The sequence below is a fragment of the Sinohyriopsis cumingii genome, chromosome 3 (assembly GCF_028554795.1).
Source record: "Sinohyriopsis cumingii isolate HCF-2022 chromosome 3, ASM2855479v2, whole genome shotgun sequence".
Lineage (NCBI taxonomy): Eukaryota > Metazoa > Mollusca > Bivalvia > Unionida > Unionidae > Sinohyriopsis > Sinohyriopsis cumingii.
In genome coordinates, this window is record NC_142963.1 from 68482986 (window position 1) to 68504963 (window position 21978).

Genomic DNA, 21978 nt, shown 5'->3' on the forward strand with positions numbered 1-21978 from the left:
ACTAACAAATCAGTGAAGTGTCATTGGCAGAAATAATAATAATAATTATAATGAGGACTCTGTATAGTGCCTAATCTTTAGAAGCTCTAAGTGCTTTACAGACAACACCTATAAGATAAAAAACATATAATGATATGATTACAAAAACAAACACCATGAAATTAAAAAACATAAAAAAAACATGCTCAGAATATTTAAAGTAGGAAACATAATTAGGTCTTTAAGTTTGTTCCTGCAGTCAAAACAAGTGAGTTTTGAAAGCACTCTTGAATGGGATCACTGTGTCTTTGTGTCTAAGTTCAGTGGGCCCTGGTATGCAAAAGAACGCTGTCCATATAACTTTGTTTTCATAGTGGGAAGAATGAGTATACGACTGTCAGAAGAGGAGCATAAGTATCTTGCTGGTGTGTACACATGGGTGAGGTCAGATAGGTATGTTGGACTAGAGTCCAACAGTGAAACGTAGCACAGAGAACAAATTTTGTGTTTGATTCTTTGATCGAATGGATAGCCAGTGTAGGGTACAGAGCAGAGGGGAGGTGTGCTCTGATTGTGGTACTCTAAGTATGATCCGAGCAGCTGTGTTTTGAACCTTTTGAAGTTTCTGGAGCAGATATTGAGATGAACCAGACAGAATTGAGTTACAATAGTCCAGTCTTGAAAGTACTAATGAACATACAAGTGTTTTAGTGGCATGAACTGAAAGATATTTGCAAATTAAGCTGCAGGTTGTATACTTTATTTTATGATTTTATGAATCGTCTTATCCTGTCAATTTTTAGATAGACAAAGAGTTATTGCCCTTTGTCTATCTAAAAATTGACAGGATAAGACAATTCATAAAATCATAAAATAAAGTATGCAACCTGCAGTAGATCGATGAATCCACACTATAAATGCATAATAAATGTTGGATGGGTCCATAGAATCACAAAAAGGGCTGGATTGTTGGACGCTATTGCACTGCATGTGTCTCAGCACACAGCAAAGCTAAAAACTGGAAATACCTGGTGGTATCAAGGGAGGTAATGGGCAAGAGTTATTACCCTTTGTCTATCTAAAAATTGATTGGCTGGATTCACAAGATAGCAGGATAATATTCCTAACGTAATGTGATTGAGGAACATATTCAAAGGAGAAATATGTCATGATGTGACAATAGTACAGCTGTATGAGCTATGAAAACTTACCTTCTATTGTCGCAAGTTGCACAATTACAGATCGAAGGCTGGTTCCATAGCTGGATATGCAGATGACATAAACATCATACAATGCATTGATCTCCAGGTTGCTAATTATGTAATAAGTAGCACTGACACTCAGTACACTACTCTAGAAATAAATGAAAAAATGTATTCAGTCTGAAATGTTCATGGTACAATTAACAATGTCATCATGGACATGTGTTTAAATGATATGCTTTGAAACTGAAGACTGATGTCTCATCTTATGGCCATAAAATTGTTAACTAGACAAGAAAAATCCAGTAAAAAGATTCATTATATACCACAGTATCGGAACCCACCATATACACTTGCTTAAAAGCTGAGTCAAACTGCAAAAAAACAAAGATCCTGATCTGCTGTAGCATAATGCATTTATAGATCTAGGTCCATGTTGTTTGTCTTCTACTGATTACTCCTATCAAACTGCACAGACCCAGATCTGCCACTGCATTATGCGATGGCAGCTCTGTCTGTGCAGTTTGCAGTTGGACTTGACTGGTAAGCAAGCACATAAGGTATGTGCCTGGTTTCTCTTATTTCTGATAGCTGTGTGTGTTAATGACAATCGGTAGCAAAGAAACAACAAAATGTCACACAAAATTTACAGAAATGTGACAAACAAGGCACACCATGGATAGAAATACAGCAAAAATCAGCCACAATAAAAAATTGACCTGTGTTATGGAATAAATCTGCTTACAACTTTACAATAAACTGACAGTTCCAAGTGAAAAGGCTAAAAGTATGTTTTATGAATTTCAAAAGCTTTAAAGACAAAAACTTCATACAAAATCTACAAAATTTGACAAAAGAGAGATGTATTCATCAACCACATGACTGAAAACTGAAATACAAAACAAACAGAGAGACAGATGGACAGAGTAACACTTTATACCCCTTCATCATTTGAGGTGGTTCATAAAAATACCCGTGTCAATCAGCAGAAGAAGAAACAACATCCTCTAAAATTCAAAACTATAAGACTTCGACAAAAAAATAAAAATGTTAGCATCGTACCATAGCATCATTCATTAAAAAATGTTACTGTAAGACAATAGGCTTTTTGAAACATACAAATTTAAAGGTGTCTTCTGATGCCTTCCTGAAATACACTCTGAATCCGGTTACATTGGCAGCATTCTGAAGCGGTGTCTTCCAACTGACCAGAAGGTTGCCATTGGATAATGCAGCTACAGATACGGAGGCAGGAGGGCTTGGGAGGGTCACTGATGGGGAAAAGCACAAGTTATTTGCAAAGCATGCAGAATGGTTAAGCTGGAAAGGTGCAATAATGATATTTTGTAAGGATCATCGTCATACTCTTTCATTAAGAGAACAAAAGAGAAAAGAAACTTTATTTAATAGTGTAGACATAAAAAATAAACATGTATTATAAAGCTGAACAGAGGTTCAGAATGTAAATATTCTTTTATGAAAATAAGTATGGGTCATGTACCCAAAGTCATGAAAATATTAAAATCATACTTTTTTAACATCTTAACAATGTAGGGTAAATCATTTACTTGCATTTTCATCAGTACCTTAATTCATGGACCAAGCAAGGACTCCCACTGTTTCCACAGGATTTTTAAATTCGAGGACTGGGGAAAGGTTCCTGTTGTTTCCCAAAAGGATCACTGTTCATAGGATTTTTAAATTCAAGGACTGGGGAAGGGTTCCCATTGTTTCCCAAAAGGATCATTGTTCATTGGATTTTTAAATTCATGTTTTGTAGCATTGTTAATTTGAGATATCATGTACACACTTTTAGATATCATAAAGAAATTTTTCTGCTCCTAATGCATGGAATTTTAAGTACCTTTCATAGATCTATTTCTTTCTAATATTATCTAAGTCATAGCCTACAAGAATAAAGAACATTCTATCATATATCTAAAATGGAAACGAGGGGCATGTTCAACCATATTTATTCATTAGTGGTGGTTTATTTTTCTACAACATAAGCATCATTTCTCTAAAGGATTTATATGCTCCTGAACTGTGCAACAACCACATAATTACCTTTCACCTCTATGATTTAAAGTTCCAACTTTATTTTATACTTCATGTCAACTGAACTGCTGTGGTCCCAGATTCCAATCCTTGTTCCAGAAAACTTATTTGATCAATGGATTCTTTTAGTTTTATTGACTTTCTCCAGCTCAAAAAGACCACCTGGCACTAAGATTAGCTGTGTCTTGTAGAGGTTCTTAGAATTTGCTATAGAATCCATGAAAATTAAAAATACCATAAAAGAGTTCCAAACAGGAAAAGAGATCGAGGTATTGTCCATAGGAAAACAATATAAAACATTCTTTAACCTAGCAGTTGGTAGAGTGTCAGATTTGCAATCCAAGGGGCTGTAGGATGCCTGCCCACGCCTTCTTGGGTCAGTTGCCTTGGTATGTCCTTGAGAAGGGACTTAACTCCTTTTTACTCAGCAATAAGATACCACTAATAATGTCTTAAAAATAAAAACAACAAAATAAACTTAAACCTAAATTTTCTGAACAAAAACTTACAGAAATTTCATAGCAATGACCATTAGGGGAGATTTTAAGATAGTACACATAAATAAATTCAATGCTTACTTACAACTCAAAATGATGTGATTACATTTTGACATTATCAACATAACATCACATTTTACCTAGGTTTATAATGTAGTACCATGAAGTCTGGGAGTGATTGGACATCAAGAGACCTGATTGCATCTTCCGTCCTTTATTAAATGTGACCCAGGACTTAGAATATATAAATAATGAAGATTAAAGAAAAATTCACATGCAATTTGAATAATTGCAGTAACAGTAACAGTCCCATGACTGATTATAATGTAGCACCATGAAGTATGGGAGTGATTGGACATCAATAGACCTGATTGCATCTTCTGTCTTTTATTAAATAATGAAGATTAAAGAAAAATTCACATACAATTTGAATAATTGCAGTAACAGTAACAGTCCCTTGAAGCAAATGACAAAGTGAAAGAAACGTATACAAGACCTTCTGAAATCTTTAGTGATTTATATCAGCAGTACAAGACTCTCAGACAAGTCTTTTGGTAGGCTTTTTGATGAAGCAGTCTATGATATGCTCAGATTGCTAAAATATTACCCTTGAGACCAAATTAAGCATGAAGCCAATTGCTACAGTGTTGCAAAACAATTGCTGCATGTCAGAAAGTATTACTGGTCCATCTGAAAAGAGGAAGATTTTAAAATTTCCAAGTCTGACATGTATTTGTCAACAGATGGGGTTAAAGCAAAAAGACAGGCATGTATGTCTGATAAAAACGTCACATTAAAGTTGATATGAGTCATCACTGTGAAATAAAGGCCCTTTGATGCCTATGTCTTGAGGTTGTCTTTTGAAGCAATGAACACAGTCAGCAACTCAGCCTGACAACAGAGAAGCAGATGGCTTTAATTTCTGAAACTGACAGATGCAGGAATTCTTTGAGGCCAATGATAGAGCTGGAGGAGACAGAGATCACAAGACCACTTCAGTCAATGCAGTGAAGCTGGATTGGATTGAGGAAGGAAGATGATGCTTGCGATTGCATTCTTTGAGCTCCTAAAAGTGGGATGGCAAGGAAACCTCCAATAAATGTAGCAATGACTAAGCCGGCAAAGAGGGTGCCAGGGATGGTGAATGTGGCTGGGAGTCGAGACATGGTGATTTCCAGGCATTCATTCTGGGTGATTCCTAATGTTTAAGGCATGTGCAGTGTGTCCAAAAAATTAGGAGTCATTGTTGCCAGAACTTAAGGTCATGACAAAGTGAGAAACAATGATGAACCTGTTTAGTGCAGGGTTGTGACACTACCATGAGTATAATATTGGCTGGTGTGGGAGAATGTTTTACCAAATGCATCACCAGTTTTGCTCTGTATCCATGACTGAGACAGGACTGGACTCCAAGCAACCAGATGTTTTTAAACTCTTTTTTATTTTGGGTCTGGAACTTGATATACCAGGAAGGCAGATCACAGTACTCAATCCTATTGGTAGATGCCAGGTTGAGGTTGTGTCAAAGGTCAAAGATGGAGTTGTGGTCCAGATCCAGCATATGGATCACTGTATCATACTGGCAATCTATGCCATGATGGAATGCTCTGACAATGTAGACTAGGTATACTTGCAGACAGATCACAGCATTTAGTGTCAGTAGTCAAATGTGTAGGTCAAGACTGTGCTAAAGCTGGAGTGGATTTGGAGCTGGAGTGGATTTGGTCTGGAGCCTAGGTACAGTACTTGCTACACAAGGAATGATCACCATTGCCAGTAATGGTGTATGTTGGTAATGATGGAAAATCCATGGATGGTGGCCCAACCACACCATGCTGGTATTGGATCAATAGGTTGTTCTGTGAAGATATGTTCAAGTTGTGGCAACAGGAGCAATGGTGGAGTTGTAGCTGTTTAAAAAAGACCTGTCTGCAAAGATTACTGAATTTTCTTCTGAATTTGTAGAGACTCGGAAACTAAAAACCTAGTAAAACAGGTGTTAGCAGCAACAATATTGATGGCATCTGCATCCTTATGCATATGTAGCTTGGTTCTCATTCACCTGGGTCAAATGTTTTGGTTGTAACAATTGACCATCTTAAACTAGTGTGAATACATATCACCAGCTAGACCATAAGGAAGAGCCTGAAATAAGATCTTCTGTCCAAGTAAAAACTACAGAAATTTCTTGTGGGCTGGGAAAATGGGGTTACGAATTTAAGCATCTTGTAAATCTATGGAGACTGCCTGAAGGCATTTTTGACTGAGGTGATTGCCTTCTGAACCAATCTTCCAAAAAGAATCTATTCAAACAGGAAAGATAACGACGAGTTGAAATTCTATCCCTCTCTTTGAAACAAAGAAAATCCTGATATAAAATTTCAGACTTCTTATGTTTTTCACCCTCACTACTACAACCTTCTTTAGAATGGAGTAGACCTCTTCCAGCTGAGATACCAGTTGGAACTTGAGGAACAGAATGGGGGTTCTTAAAGACATACAGGATCCTGTAAGTGAAGCTCATAACCCTCCCTAATTGTGGAAATCATCCAGTGATACCCCCTTCTGTGACTGTCACTAGACCCACATCCTGGTGCCAGGTACCCAGTAACCAGTGTGTAGTGACAGGTGACCACTGACAGACCTTCTATTACAATCAGAAGACAATATACCCAGTGCCTCTAAAAGAGCTTCACTATCATCTGACACATTACTCAGAGACTGGTCTCCTGGCAAGAACTGGTCAGATGATATAGACATTGTTGGACATTTTCTGCCCAGGGAACTCAACTCCAACAAATGAGATTGCTTTGGTTATGGTCTACTAATGTGAGATGATGACCATGCTTCCTTTGCATTGGGAAGGCTGGGTTTACTATTTGGGGTTGGTGACTTCCCTACACCAAGAAGTGCCACAGATCCCTTCCTCAGGTCCCCCATTAGATGAAATGCATGACTTCTTAACTCCAGTCACCTCTCTCACTGAAGCAGGCAACTTCTGTACACTGGGAAGTGCTGTAACTGCAAGTGACTTCCATACACCAGGAAGTATCATGGCCTCTTTCTTAAAACAGAAGTTTTCTTGAGAGGAAGAAGAGGAAGAGATGAGACCCTTCTACAGCCCTATGATCTTCCACCAAACTGCAGACAACATCAGGCAACAAAAACAATGCAGCAACTGTCTGTGTCAGGGCCATGCCATGCATGCAAGACAGGCAGTATGAGTATCCCCAGCTGCCTTTCAATGCCTACATTTGCCACCATCTTGTGACATTATGAAGGCTGAATGGAAAATATATAAATACAACAATAAACTGTAACAAAAAATGGTAGGAAATACTTACCCTGACACTGGTTATTATTATTGGGATGAAACACAAGAAGAATTGCTTTGCTAAATAACGATAAATCAGAACCATCCAAATCAAAGTCAATGGACACAAAAGTTAAGCATGGACTGTGGAGAAATTAACAAATAGAACATAAAACAGAATATGACAGCAGAAATACCACAAGACAAGTAAATTGATAAAGTGTTGAGTACGCAAGAGACACTTGTGTAAATGCATGAAGTCCATGAAAACAAATGATTCAAAACATTCAAAAGTGGACTCTGGTATCATGTTGGTTTTAATTCTAGACATCCAATTACTCTTTGGAGCAGTGAATAATGTTTTTGGACTGGGGACTAGTGCCAGGATAAAACAGCAATGCCATAATAGCAGGTTATGTATTGCTACTATAAAATACCATTTAGAACAAAACTGGATGTAACAAAAATATTGGATATTACAAAGCACATTGCAAGGTCCCTTTCAATGTTTATTTTAACATTTATGGCCATTCTAACAAACTTCAGATATCATTTTTGGGTTCAATATTTCTAGAGCTTACTATTTTTTTTATAACAGTGACTACATTTCTAACTTTAGATACTGAATATTTTCATGCTGAAGTTAGTAAATAGTTTTCTTGAACATTAAAGACGTGATTATACAATTTGCATAAAGTTAATAACAATCGTATTTACTGCATATGTTGGGACACGAAAAAAATAATTAATTTTTTTTAGTGTCCCAGAACTTTATGGTGAATTTTTTTAAACCAGCATCATATGTCCCAAGACTTAGGAAATGAAAATTTTTTTTTCAATTTGCGCCCCCCCCACCCCCGCAACCAGCCACATCACATGTTACGATAAAATAGATAAATAAAATGCTTATTTGATAAGAAAATGAAAGAAACTAACTTTGTACTGTTATCATTTATTCTCTTTTTTGGTCAACATTAGCATTTTATTAAAGGAAAAATATATCCACGAACTCCGTATAAGTAGCGCATGCATCCATAGTGTTATCGCTTTCGTCAGACAACACAACACATTGGTCATTGACGTGAATAATGAGAAAAGAATCATGTTTCATTGCCCTCAAAGGTTTGAATGTCATAAGAATGAAAACTGTATCCTGAAAAATCACATATGAAAGACAGAGTAGAAAGAGAGTGAGAATTATCAACCCCACTGCTTGAAAGCACCTGCCATTCATGCATGACACAGTGTAAGGTACAAAATAACCAAGAGTGTATTATATTCAGGGTAACAATATCACAATATCTCACAAACTAAAATCATTATTAGAAATACATTCACTGTGAGTACAAATGACAATCTTTTTGATTCCATGGGTTACAAAAAGTATTATTAAAGCAAGTTAATGCTGTGTATACTATTTACACTGAAGAACTTTAAACCCGTTTGTGTCAATTAAGACTACAGACGGCATATAAATAAAAGCCCAGGTGTTGAATAAACACACCTTGTAACAGCCATAAACTCATTGTTTGAACTTACCGGTAGGATATAAAATACAAAGGTTCATTTCTTACAAAGCCGACCCCAAAAGCAGACTTTGGATTCCTTTTAGTGTGGAGATTTTTTAAAAATTATGCATATGTATACAAAGTCAGCCGACATGGGGAAGCCAACTTTGATTTCTTTCTACCGGTTGTCACTGGGATTTTGAAAATAAATAGAAACAATGGAACACTTTGAAATGATAACTTCTCACACATTTACACAATGACATTGTTATCACGTACATAGCATATAAAAAGGGGAATAAAAATAAAACAAAATAAACCACATTATAGATCTCCGCTATCATGGATAAGTTTGTAGTGCAATACTCAAGTAGTGAAGATGCCTTGCCTCGTGCATGGAAAGAAAATGTGTTGCCTAAAGCTTGACCTAAGAGACCCGTAGGTCAACCAAAAAAGCATGCTAGAGAGGAGGAGTATGATATAAAAGAAAAAGAACCAGCTGCAAATAGACATGAAATTAGAGACCCTAGTCAGGAGAGAGATGATGCCTACGAAAATGATGATGTCAGGCGAAGGCATTACAAGCATTTTACATTAAAGCAAAAGCAGGACATTGTAAATTTCTCAAAATTGCATGGAATTCGAGTACAGCAAGACATTTTAAAATCCCCAAATCAACCATTGCAAATTGGTCAAAAATAGATCTTTTGCAGCAGCTGAATGAATGGGGACATTTAGCAAGGAGTGGGAGACCAGTATCATATGGCAATGAGTTAGATGGAAAAATTGCAAAGTGGGTTCTCGTCCAATGTGATCTGCAGATCCCTGTTAGTGTGGACACTATATGCGCTTATGCCAAGGAATTTGTGTCAAATGAACGTCCAAAAATTGAGTTTCAAGCCAGTAGGAATTGGGCAACAGGTATTTTTAAAGCGACACAACCTCATGCTTCGTTCACAGACAATGATGGCCCAGCATCTTCCAGAAGATTTAGAGGAGAAAATAAAATTATTCCACGAATTCGTAAAGGCAAGAAGAGAAGAAGACAATTTCGAAGACAAGGTGATAATTAACATGGATGAAACTCCTATGTACTTTGATCTCATTCCTGGAAGAACTGTCAAAAAGGAAGGTGTTAAAAGTGTGAGAATTCGTATGACTGGTGCGGATAAAAAGCATCGAACATTAGTACTTGCAGTTTCCACAGCAGGAGATGTGTTGCTGCCAATGATAATTTTTCGTGGTGTGAGGGAGCAAAAAGATATTCAGGCACCAAAAGGATGGATCGTACGTGTGCAGGAGAAGGGTTGGGTTGATGAGGAGGTGATGCTGCAGTGGATTAAAGAGATATATCTCAAGTATACAGGAAACAAACGATCTCTTTTAGTGATGGATTCATTCTGGGTGCATATTACAGATGCTGTAAAACAGTCTCTGAGAAGGGGTAGCATGGTGCCTACAGTTATTCCGGGTGGATGCACCTCCAAGCTACAGCCACTTAACATCAGTGTAAATAAACCAGTCAAGTCCGACATGAGGAAAAGCTGGACAAATTTTATTCATAAAGCAGCAGAGGGCCTTTCCGAGGAAAATGACAACATGTCTCGTATTAAGAGTGCAGATAAACAAACAGTTGTGGACTGGATTGTGAAAGCAGTCGAATCGCTTCAGGACAAGCCAGATCTGATCCAAAAATCATTTAAAGTTTGTGATATTAACAATAACTTGAATGGATGTGAGGACAATATCATAAGAGATACTGAACGTGATGGCAGCAATAGTGAAGAGGACGAATTTGATGGATCTGAGCCTGAGGAGATTGAGTGGGCAATTAAGAATGTGGACAGACTGAAGGATTTAAATTAAATATATTAGCGGCATTCAAGTTCGTGCAGCAGTACACCTCTCCCTCGATAACTTGCGCACAACGGGGTCAGTTATCAAAACACGGTTGGCACTTAATTAGGTTCTCAGAGAAATGCTCGTGGACATAGCTGTTACAGTAGATTGACACATTTTACATTTAATTACAAGAGGACACATTGCATTTATGATGATTACACTTAAAAGGAACTAAAAGATAGAACTAATACACAAATTTCAATTGATAACAAAATATTTAATTTGTATTTCTTTATTAAAGTACTGCCTCCACTCAGCGTAAGTGACATTTACATTGATTGAAATTTCCTTACATATCGTTAATTGTGGTGTACTAGGAATGTCATTTGGAAAGAAAATGTAAAAGATTGTATGACCTATTTTTAAATTTGATATTTCATAGTGTTGATTAAAATTTCCAGGTCCTATCTACTGTTTTCGACATCAGAATGAATACACCAAAGTTTCTGTTACCAATTCTGATCATGATTTTCTTCAAGTTCAACAAATAGGGATCAATTTTTGGGGTATTTTCTGGTTTAAAAAATGGGATCCACGCCTGACCCTGCATTATAAGCAGGTTCATGAGTTATCAGGGCACGAGTTATTGAGGGAGTAGTGTACTTGGATTATGTCAGATATCACTGCTGTGTTAAAAAAAAAGAGATGTTCGGTTTCGGAATTAGCATGTTTATCAATCACTCTGTACTGTCACTATCTACGGTATCTCTCTCTTTCTTTCTCTCTCTCTCTCTTTGAATATATTTTTACATAATTACAGTGAATAGTTTATACTGTGCTCATCAATAGTTATTTTGCCAAAATAAGTCATGTAACAAGCACGAACAACAAATAAACCTTGACATTTAATTTTAAAAAACTTTGCTGAAGCATAAATTAGAACAGAAAAAGTTGAACTTGTTCTCATATACACAAATGATTTATTCTTACCTGAGCTCTTGTTCTTAGCAAATTTGCATCTAGGAAGAAAAGTGTAAACAAACAACACTCACAGCATTTTCTTTTTTAAAGTTTTCTCTAATAAATTTACGTTTGAGTGCATTTTCCAACTTGTAATTTTTGAATGATTTAAAAGGTGTCCCACAACTTACGACTCGAAAAAAACAATGTGTCCCAGAACATACAGTGCACAAAAAAATCACTTTCAAAATCAATTTATGGTGCCCCAACAAATACGGTGTCCCAACATATACAGTAAATACGGTAGATAACAACAGTTACATACTAGGCATAAGTTACTGAGATATACTGTTCTTCAACAAACTTTCGTGTGAATCATGTTATTGATTGGTTGGTTTGGTTAGTCTTAACAGCACTTTAACACATTTTTGGCTTTATCATGCAAAGGAAATGGGAGCCAAGTGCCTTTCCAAAGGACACACCATGGCAGCTGACCCAATCTTGCCAAGGTGGGTAACAAACCCAAAACCCTTGTATTATGATTCTGACACTCTACAAAATGATCTATTACAGCTCTCTTATGTGAAGTGAATTATATGATCAGTACAATTATACAGCTGTCATCACCATCATTGTATCATTAACTTCATCATCATCAACTCTGAACAATCTTCAATACTCACACTGTCCCTCTTGCATACAGGTAATAATACGCAATGCCTCTCGTGAAATACATTGTGTATAGTCTGGTGTAACATCAAAATTAGCAGTACACAAACCAAGACAAAAGTCTGCCACATTCTCACGCAAACAGCATCCAATGTGACTTCTACCATCTGCAATTTAAAAAACAGACTTTCATTGCTGATAAGAAATTTTCAACAAGACTACATAAAATTTTTCCTTGATTTCTACATATCAAGTAATATTAATCAATAAATTTGACTCGACCATGCTGACAGGTAGGAATCAAGCATTTTTATTACCACCACTGCCATTATAAAAATATGATTGGTATCTTTGCCGAGTACTTGCTTCACGCTCATCCCTATCCAAATAATTACTACCATTCTATTTTTTATATAAATCTACAAAGTATTCCCCTATGTCTGTATGATACATAGTTTCAGTTGATTACTGACATACATAAAGATACAATAACTGTTTCAATCTTTCAGAAATAAATTCCACAGCACAAACGCATGAACCTTCTGGCCATGATGGCTTTCCTTCCAAGATGAGGGGTATCTCCCATCACTCCCAATACTCTCTGAACTCTCCCCAATTTATTATGTAAATAATTCTAGGACAGAAATGTTTCCTCTTTGTTTTTGTTAAACACCTTGCTTCTGAAGTAGTATATTTTATGGCAAAGCCTCCATGTGATCATGTGACTGAACTGGCAAGCATGACACTCTGATTGCAAATTCAACAGCCATTAATCTACTTTGTTTGATTATTTATAATTTGCAAAGGATTAGAGAAATTAATGGATTATGGTTGGATTACTTTAAAGATCAAGCAGCATGAAACAATTAACACTGTTGGCTTTGGTGTTTAATGTTTCTTGAGATGGATTATACTATGTGTGATCAGAAGTAATTTGGAAAGGATTAAAGACATTAATGGATTATGGTTGGATTAGTCATTACTAAAAAGCTAAAGTAGCATCAAACAGGTCTGCTTGGCTTTGGTATCAAAAGTTTATTTAGATATCTAAACATGCACTATCTCACAATGCTAAAACACCAAAATCTAACAAATTACTATATGAAATTCAATAATGGATGGAAACAGGAATTTCAGTAGTTGGAATCAAGTTCCAAAGAGAATAAAATATGCATTCTGCCATTCCTGAAAAGGTGATCTAAAGAAAAACTTCCCAAATTCAGTCCTCTTCTACCTACAGACAAAGAAACAATTGAAACTTCTTGATGAATTCAGCAGAGTTGTACTAACATTGCTACATTCCAATGCAGCCACTGAAAGGAAATTTTCTATTCAAACAAAATTTCGGGCTGACTCCAGAGGAAACCTGGATCCAGTAATGATACATCATTACTTAAGTGCTGAGATTAACAATGATAAGGCTGGCCACAAATATAATCCAGCAATAATCTGCAAAGAAAGGCCAAAAATGCTTGTACTATAAAGACAGCAAAGTATTGTGAAGGACTGATGCAATATGTGATGATGTGTATATTTTAATATACCAAAAGGTGTGTATATTTTAATATAGTAAAAGTGTGTTTATTTTAATATAGCAAAAGGTGTGTATATTTTAATATAGTAAAAGGTGTGTTTATTTTAATATAGCAAAAGGTGTGTATATTTTAATATAGCAAAAGGTGTGTTTATTTTAATATAGTAAAAGGAGTGTTTATTTTAATATGATAAAAGGTGTGTTTATTTTAATATAGTAAAAAGAGATTTGTTCGCTAGTTGTCTTTTTGTCAATTGAATGCTACAAAGAGGGCTGATATAAAATCCTCCTGATATGAAGTAAAACTCCAGTCCAAATTTTTAACTGTCCTATGCTGACCTCCTGTTCTGCCAAATGTACGACAGCATGGCCCATTCATAATGTAATGACCAATTACAGCTCACCTCTATGAAGCCTTTATATCCATGAGCTTTGCAAACAATTATCATGCTGAAAATAAATTTAGACAAAAGTGATTTTGACCTATTAAATGTTTGACCTGATACAGGGCATAAAAGATAAAATATTAAAAAGGAACATTATTTTCTACAATATCAAGCAGTCAAAGTTCTACAGCTGATACAGAGTGGTTATTTTCCTTTTTTATCAAATCATTGATCATAAGATCTGCTTCAAAAGCTATTATTATTGTCAACCCATGACAAGATTAATACTACTGGATGGAAGTGGCAGACATTAAGTAACCTTAGAGTGAACACCAGTATAAGCACTATTACAAGTGTAGTTTATGAATAAGCTATTACCTTAATGAGCCACTACAGTTGAGGCTTTACATGAAATGCATGCAGTCCACTCTTCTAATGCCTATTCCTTTATGTATAACAAGGTAAACATGTTGTTGTTTTTTGGATTGGAGGTAATGCCATTTCTTGGCACCAGATGCCTAGGCTATAAATGGCAGCTAATATAATTGGTAGAGGAAGAACATGGGGAAACCCAGATAAGAAACACCAACCCATGGGAAGAGTAACCTTTTACAACAGAAAATATATCTAGTCATTAGTATGAAAATTTATTTTTCCAACATTCAACTATACTGGTCAGAAAGAGCATGTACTGTGTAGACTAAGATATAAATTGCAGTGAAAAAAACTATGTGCCATGAGCTAAACACAAATACTTATGTTAGTAATGTCTAAACTATGATGTATTTTGGTCGTAAGAGTGCAGTGCTAACAGTGAGGAATCCAATTATTAAGTTATATTACTAACATGAAAAGTAACAAAGAAATGATCTTCAAACACACAATTTCAAAAAAGTCACTAAAGCACAAGATAAAGGTCACAAACACCGCTATCTGCATCACAAGACACAGGTCACAAACACCTCTATCTGCATCACAAGATTCATCATCTCACTAAGTTTTATGGAAGACAGTCTCCATATTTAATGCCAAAATTCATTTGGTCATACATTAAACACAAAAACTTAAGCTAAACACAAAAACTTAACCAAAGACAGAAAAAGGATAAATACAGAGTAGGTCACAGTAACCTTCTTTTGTTGTAAAGGTGCGGAAGTAAATTCTTTAAAAAATTCATTATTATTATTATTATTACAGTGATACATATCTTTATCAAGTTTCAATGAGGGTGATTGCTAATCAAAATGCATCTCCTCATCATGTTTTATGACTCTACATAGGAGAGTATGCAAACAGCATGCAATAAACCTATGAGGTCATGACCTAAATCCAAAAACTTAAGCCAGTAAAATACCAAATGATAGTCACAGTAACTTATTATGTTGAAAGGGTATGATACTAACTGAGATTCATGCAATCTAGTTTGATTCTAGCATGGATGAATACTGAGAAATCAACTTAAAATACAAAATACTAAACTAAAGTATGTAAAGCATGAAATATGGGTTCCAGTGACCTACTATTGTGAAGATGGTGTAGTACTAATCAAGATGCATCCCCTCACCAAGTTTCATTGTTCCAGGTATAACAGTGTGTCTACATATTGTAAAATAACTCTGATCATGTGCTAAATGCAATAATGTATAAAGAATGTACATGTACAAAGTAAGTCCCCACCCCACCCCCATGCCATGAAATGCACACTAAACTGTTGTAGAGGATCTAGAAGAAAGCTTGAGATGCAATGAGGCTGTACAAAAGTACTGGTTCTATTCACGAGTGCAGGATTGAAGAATTCAAACTGAATTTAAATTTTTAATAAAGTGCCAAAAAAATCAATAGAATGCAAAACTTGCACAAAAATCACACAATATTTTCAGACCCTACATTTCTTTCTTCATTAATCCTTTACTTCATATTAGCTATATGTACACCTCTACTGTATTCTGATGGAAGCACTACTGGATGCCTCCATCCAATTCGCATGCAATTGTGTTTGAAAACCTACACAACATATTTTGATGCCAACAGTAATCATCAGCCTATCTGATCTGGTTTCTGTAGTGCTACCTTCAACAAAAACACCTTTATAAAAACTACAGCCACTGAGGTAAAAGACCGCTGTATCACATGATGTTGTTGTTATTTAACAGTCATATCCTGCTATTGAAGTAACTGGACCATATTCTCCACTATCCAAAAAGCAGCCAACTGATTTTGTTCGGCATTTTCTTCAGTGTGGATGATTAGAATTATCACTCTAAAGGCTCAATAAGATATAGGCTCTATGTAGGCAAAAGTGATTTTTGATACTTTATCAAATTCAAAAGATTTAATGATACATGTGTAAACAATGCACCAGTAAATTTAGAGGTTGATAAAGGTCAGCTATGGTTGGTTGGACAGCTTGACAAAACTGATGGTGAATGAGTTTTCTTCAAGATGTTAAAGCATATATTAAAATCAATCTTCTTTTAAAATAATTATACATCTATAAAGATCAGATTTTCATCTTAAAACTATCTTCAGATAACAGATATATACAAAAAGGTAAAACTGTTCAAATTTATGTTGAACTTAACTTGTACAACAGCACTATAAATTTTGCAGGCTGGCCTATTGGCATGGAGTAATTTAGATAACAGAAACTTTATTTATACCATTTTGCATTCTGTAACACATGATTATTGACAGCATTGTGTAGTAACAGATGCTATGAGGTAAAGGGCTAAATTCCACCTATGGTCAGAAAACTTACCCCTTTTTCTTGAAATGGAGTGGGAATACACCACACCCCCAAGTTTTTATTTCTATTGAACTGTGGATTGTGTATGGATTTTCTTACAGATGCTTGATTTGATAAACAAACATTCCACTTTCTGGCAATGATTTAGTCTTCAATCAGCAAAAATCAATGTTGCAGATACTGGAAAATTCTGTTCTCAATCACAAACGTGGTTATCAACCACAACCACCAACTCCCCAAATAATATTTGATCTTTTTCCTCAACAAAAATCTTGTGGTGTGTCTAGGTAAATGAAATGAATTCAGAGACTCCTGTCATGGCCATACAACCCTGTAAACAAATGGTTTCAAAGATGAAGACATGGTCGGAACTACAGTTGCACCAATCAGTGGCACGAACCTGAGCAGCCTACATTTTCACCACACCAAGTAAAGCCATACTAAAATCTTTGAATGACATTTAAACTTCTCAAAAAACAAACTTCATTGTCTTTTTCACATTTTCTTTTCACACTTAAAACCTTACAAAACCTTTATTCTGGCAACCAACAAACATCTCTTATCTTAAAGAAACATGATTTGCTGATACAGTCCAGAGAAAAATATTCTGTCCTGTTGGCTGCTCATTAACATTGGTATTAAGGATAATGAAAGCTGCCCAGCAGTCACCCATTTCCAAACTGGATGATTCAACTGACTTTAAATATTATACCAATCAGCATGTTCAACATAACTGTCAAAATATGTGGACCAAAAACTCCAAAAATGAGCTTCATAACATGAAACCCATCACTGAACATGACTTTATTGTTTTCGCAGCTTCAACTCTACAACAACAATAACAACAAAGAGATACTCTCATATAAAACAAACCACAGAGATGAGGTTCACTGTACATACGCTGCACATGTCCACTGAGGATGGAACAGTCTTATGAAGATACTCCCATTATCTAAGACAGAAGAATTGTATGTGAACTCAGTTCAAGTACTTACTGTATATACTCATTTATATGTTAAGTCCAACTGAAAATTGCACAGAAGCATATCCACCATTGCATAATGCACCAACAGATCTGAGTCTCTGCAGTTTGTTAGGAGTACTTAGTAGAACACAACACTGACCCTGATCTGCAGGCATATTTTGCTATGGCAGATCATGACTTTATTGTTTTTTAGCTTCACTCAGTGAATAAAAATGGTACTGATGATGTACCATCAAAGAAAATCTTGGGACTTTTTCAGGGAATGCAATTTATCCAACAAATTATAACCCTATATTTTAGTGATTTTTTAGTTTCTTTTATTTTTTATTCCATATACATTTTACAGAATGTCAGCATCTTTGCTTTTTATCTTGTAGTACTCCCTCATGTTTTTTTATTTATCTGGGACATTTATTTTCCTAAACTTTTGTGCAATTCTTTATACACTGAAACCCCACTATAACATGATGGTCAGGATACAAAATGTGCCATCATGCCATGTAACATCCAAACCTTGAGGAAAATAATGCATGTGTATCTAATCTTTGATAGTTATATCACGGAGAGGGGGGCACAAAACAATGGACTCAGTGATGCATTTATTATCAGACTGATGCAAATTAAGTGAAAAATACTTTAAACAGAGATGACATATTTAATACTTATTTTCTTCGCACATAATATTGGACTGGTACATGTAAGAAAACTGTCAAATGTATAGTGTATATAGTCAGAGTGTGCTCTTTGATCAACCAATTTCACTGTATCCATAACAGTTAATTCCGCTGAAAATTTCCACAACATAAAGCTTAATTTCCAGAATATCTCTGCTGGATTCTATCTTAATCCAAATATTCTTGCACAATACCTTATAAAACACTACATTTTCTGAAATATGCATAAATTTTCAGCATGCTTTTTTTGTTTTCTAATTTCATGGTGTTCATTTTTATAATCATATTATCATTTACGTTTTTATGTTATAGATGTTGTCTAATGTTGTAAAGCGCTTAGAGCTTCTAAAGATTAGGCACTATACAAAGTTATCATTATTATTATTATTATTTCTGATAGTAATAAGGATCCGGGCTGATTTTAAGCATATGGATATAACCAAAGGATGATTTCAAAACTTAAATGAAAAACATTATCTGGGGTTATATTTATTTTTATGGAGTAAGCTGAGGTAAGATGAAGGTGCTGTGGTGGAGTGGAGTGGAGTGGAATATAAACATATATGTGGCAATGATCAAAACCGTTCCTGAGGTAAGATGAAGGTCCTGTGGTGGAGTGGAGTGGGATGTAAACATATTATATGTGGCAATGATCAAAACTGTTCCTGATAATTCTGTGATAAACTTATTCAACAATGGGATTCTTTGGTGCTAAGGTGTGTAATGACTATGACGGCTGATTCAGTAGGCACTAGGTACTTTTTCTCTTTAAAATGATACATAAATCAATTGACTTATAAATTTAGTTCAGAAACATTTTTTTTAAACCATAGCATTGTGCTACATTGTGTATGACAGATGACTCAACAAATGTCATCTGTTGGCTATTGTCTGCAATAAAATAACATTATCCACATACTTTCCAGTTATCACTATCCTGCCCATTATATGTATGTTAAATATTACTAGTCCCAAGTTATCGCTATCCAGCCCATTATATGTAGGTTAAAAATTACTAGTCCCAAGTTATTGCTATCCAGCCCATTATATGTAGGTTAAAAATTACTAGCCCCAAGTTATCGCTATCCAGCCCATTATATGTAGGTTATAAAATTACTAGTCGCAAGTTATCGCTATCCAGCCCATTATATGTAGGTTAAAAATTACTAGTCCCAAGTTATTGCTATCCAGCCCATTATATGTAGGTTAAAAATTACTAGTCCCAAGTTATTGCTATCCAGCCCATTATATTAGGTTCAAATATTACTGGAAGATTTTAGTATTCACCAAAAAGTTTGAAATCTCTGGTAAATTTCAGTCAGATACATCTCCATTGTGATGTAGAAACCTGATGTTCTATCTTTTTAAAAAACCCAACTAAAAATACAAATTAACCAGGCATTTACCAGAGTAAATTTTAATTCTAGACCCATTTTAACAACAGAATGTCAGATTCCCGTGACCAATTACAACATGTAAAAAACATGGTATCTTCTGAGGTCAGCCATTTACAATAACCAATCAGATCTCACATAATCTAGCCCTGACATCTTGATGACCCATAGTGGTTACATCCTGCAATGTGAGTCAGAACTTTATTATGAATTTAGTTACTTTTACAGCTTCCTGCCATGACTAGATAGAACAGATTGAATTTTTGTTTTGTTTTGTGGCTACAAGCAAAACACCACTAGTCCCCAACATTTTTACTAGCCATGGGCAACTGGATGACCATAAATGCTGAACTCCATATTACAAAGTTGTAAACTCTTATAAAATTAAGTACCACAGTAATAGTTTTATCACATTATGCACATATTTTCGAAATTGAAACAATTATGGAACCTAAACAGAGACCTAGAATTTGTTCAGTCTATCAGACAACACTTTCCCATATGTTCATTACCTGTACCACACTCTATAATATGGTATAAATCCTCTGTTGAGCATCTCGGGGAGAATGCATGCATCAAGGGAATATATCTACTTAGGTCAGTGTCAGTACATGCTGGGAGGCAGTCACTGCTCACATTTTTTATCATACAGCAATCTGAAAATAAATAAATGTTCCGTGGAACACAGTTTCACCTGTAAATCACATCATCATACTGCCATCACAGAGATGCTTCATTTGCACGTTCAAACTTTTCCAACTTTAAAGCACAAGAATATACTTTGTATCTGCATATTTAGATGGCCTGACGTAATATCTACAAATGAATTTATTTACATGCATTTTTTTAACAGACACAGTAATATCTTGCAAGACTTTCGGTTAATCTTTCATAATGGATTTTTGTTTTAGAGAAAGAAACCTTTATTACATGCAAGGTCAGACTGTTTTATCACAACAGATATATTATAACTATGACAAAATATAGGTAATAAACACTAAATCATCAAAAGTGAAAACACAATACATCACTTCTGTAAACCCTAACAAACTGCCACTATGGCAACATATGTCCATGAACAACAAAAGAATCTGTTAGTTAAAAAGCTACTTACCTTGCTTGTTTAATATAGGCATCTGTATTGGAACAGAAGGTGAACCTGAATGAAAAATTTAAAACTTTACAGTGTTGCACCAAGAATCACAAGAGCAGGGGACACTGTGTCTCCCATCCTCAAAATCTTGGTGGGGGGTGGGGGGTGGAGCCACACAGCATTTTAATGGGCAATGAAGAATAGTAGCATTGTAATGAACTATTAGTGCTAAAGGAAATGTGATGATCTTATTGCCTGGACAGTTTTGCCATCTAAACTTTGTCATCTGCACTATACTTAGAAATTTACATTATTGCAATAAATATTTTACAAAGCACTCAAGTAACTCATGAAACCATTAACAAGTCTGAATGTCTAGTTCACCAACAATGAGCTGCACCATGGAATTCTCCATTATAGTTCTTGCTCTTATTTAACTTCATGCTCACTCATTATTTTGCAGCATTTATTATAACAATCCCAACTGTTTCTGAATTAACAATTCATTGATTAAATGATAAATTGTGTATTAACATAATTCTGTCCATTTTCTCCTTAATACAACCTCAAAATAAATTAATCTTTAGTGACATACATGTGTCTTCAGCCTTGAAGATACGATGATAATACTAGCTGCTAAGACTTTATATTGCAAACAACCGACTATCACAAATCTTGAATGTTTTTGCTGCCAAATATGCTGTTTTAAAATGGATATTAAAGGCCATCTTACAGTTTTTATCACCTTTAGCACTGATGGTCTTTTGTTAATACCAACATAGATGACGATGGATGTGCAATGAGAAAAGTAGTAGTTTTCCTGGTGAAAAAGTGCTCTCAGAGGGTGAACAGGGGTCAAGATTTTGGGAACACTGAATGCAAAAGACTCACACTCTAGATGCAACACTGAAATTTAACATTGTAGAAACAAACTATTTCAAAATTTCTTTTGCCTTAGAGCAGTAATAAGGTTCTTCATTTAAGTACCGGCACTGTCTGTCCAGGACATACTGAAATTTTTCTTGGCATGTAAAACTTTTTCATATTTGCTAAGAATCTGATCAAACACTAGAGTGATTTGTGACAGGTTTACAACAACGTAACCAATCATGACAATTTGCTTGGCAGGGCCTTAAAC

At 35.3% G+C, this 21978-nt stretch overlaps 1 protein-coding gene across 1 annotated transcript in view; it reads right to left on the bottom strand.

The window, feature by feature from the left end:
* The window catches only part of LOC149803038 (Ig-like and fibronectin type-III domain-containing protein 2), a 61205-nt gene that overhangs the window by 16121 nt on the left and 23106 nt on the right, over positions 1 to 21978 (bottom strand). The window contains exons 6-10 of the mRNA XM_089953879.1: positions 20862 to 20906; positions 20260 to 20403; positions 12043 to 12195; positions 2301 to 2452; positions 1191 to 1332 (exon numbers count right to left, since the gene is read on the bottom strand). Coding sequence (XP_089810005.1) covers positions 1191 to 1332; positions 2301 to 2452; positions 12043 to 12195; positions 20260 to 20403; positions 20862 to 20906 — 636 coding nt within the window. The remainder of the gene's footprint in view (positions 1 to 1190; positions 1333 to 2300; positions 2453 to 12042; positions 12196 to 20259; positions 20404 to 20861; positions 20907 to 21978) is intronic.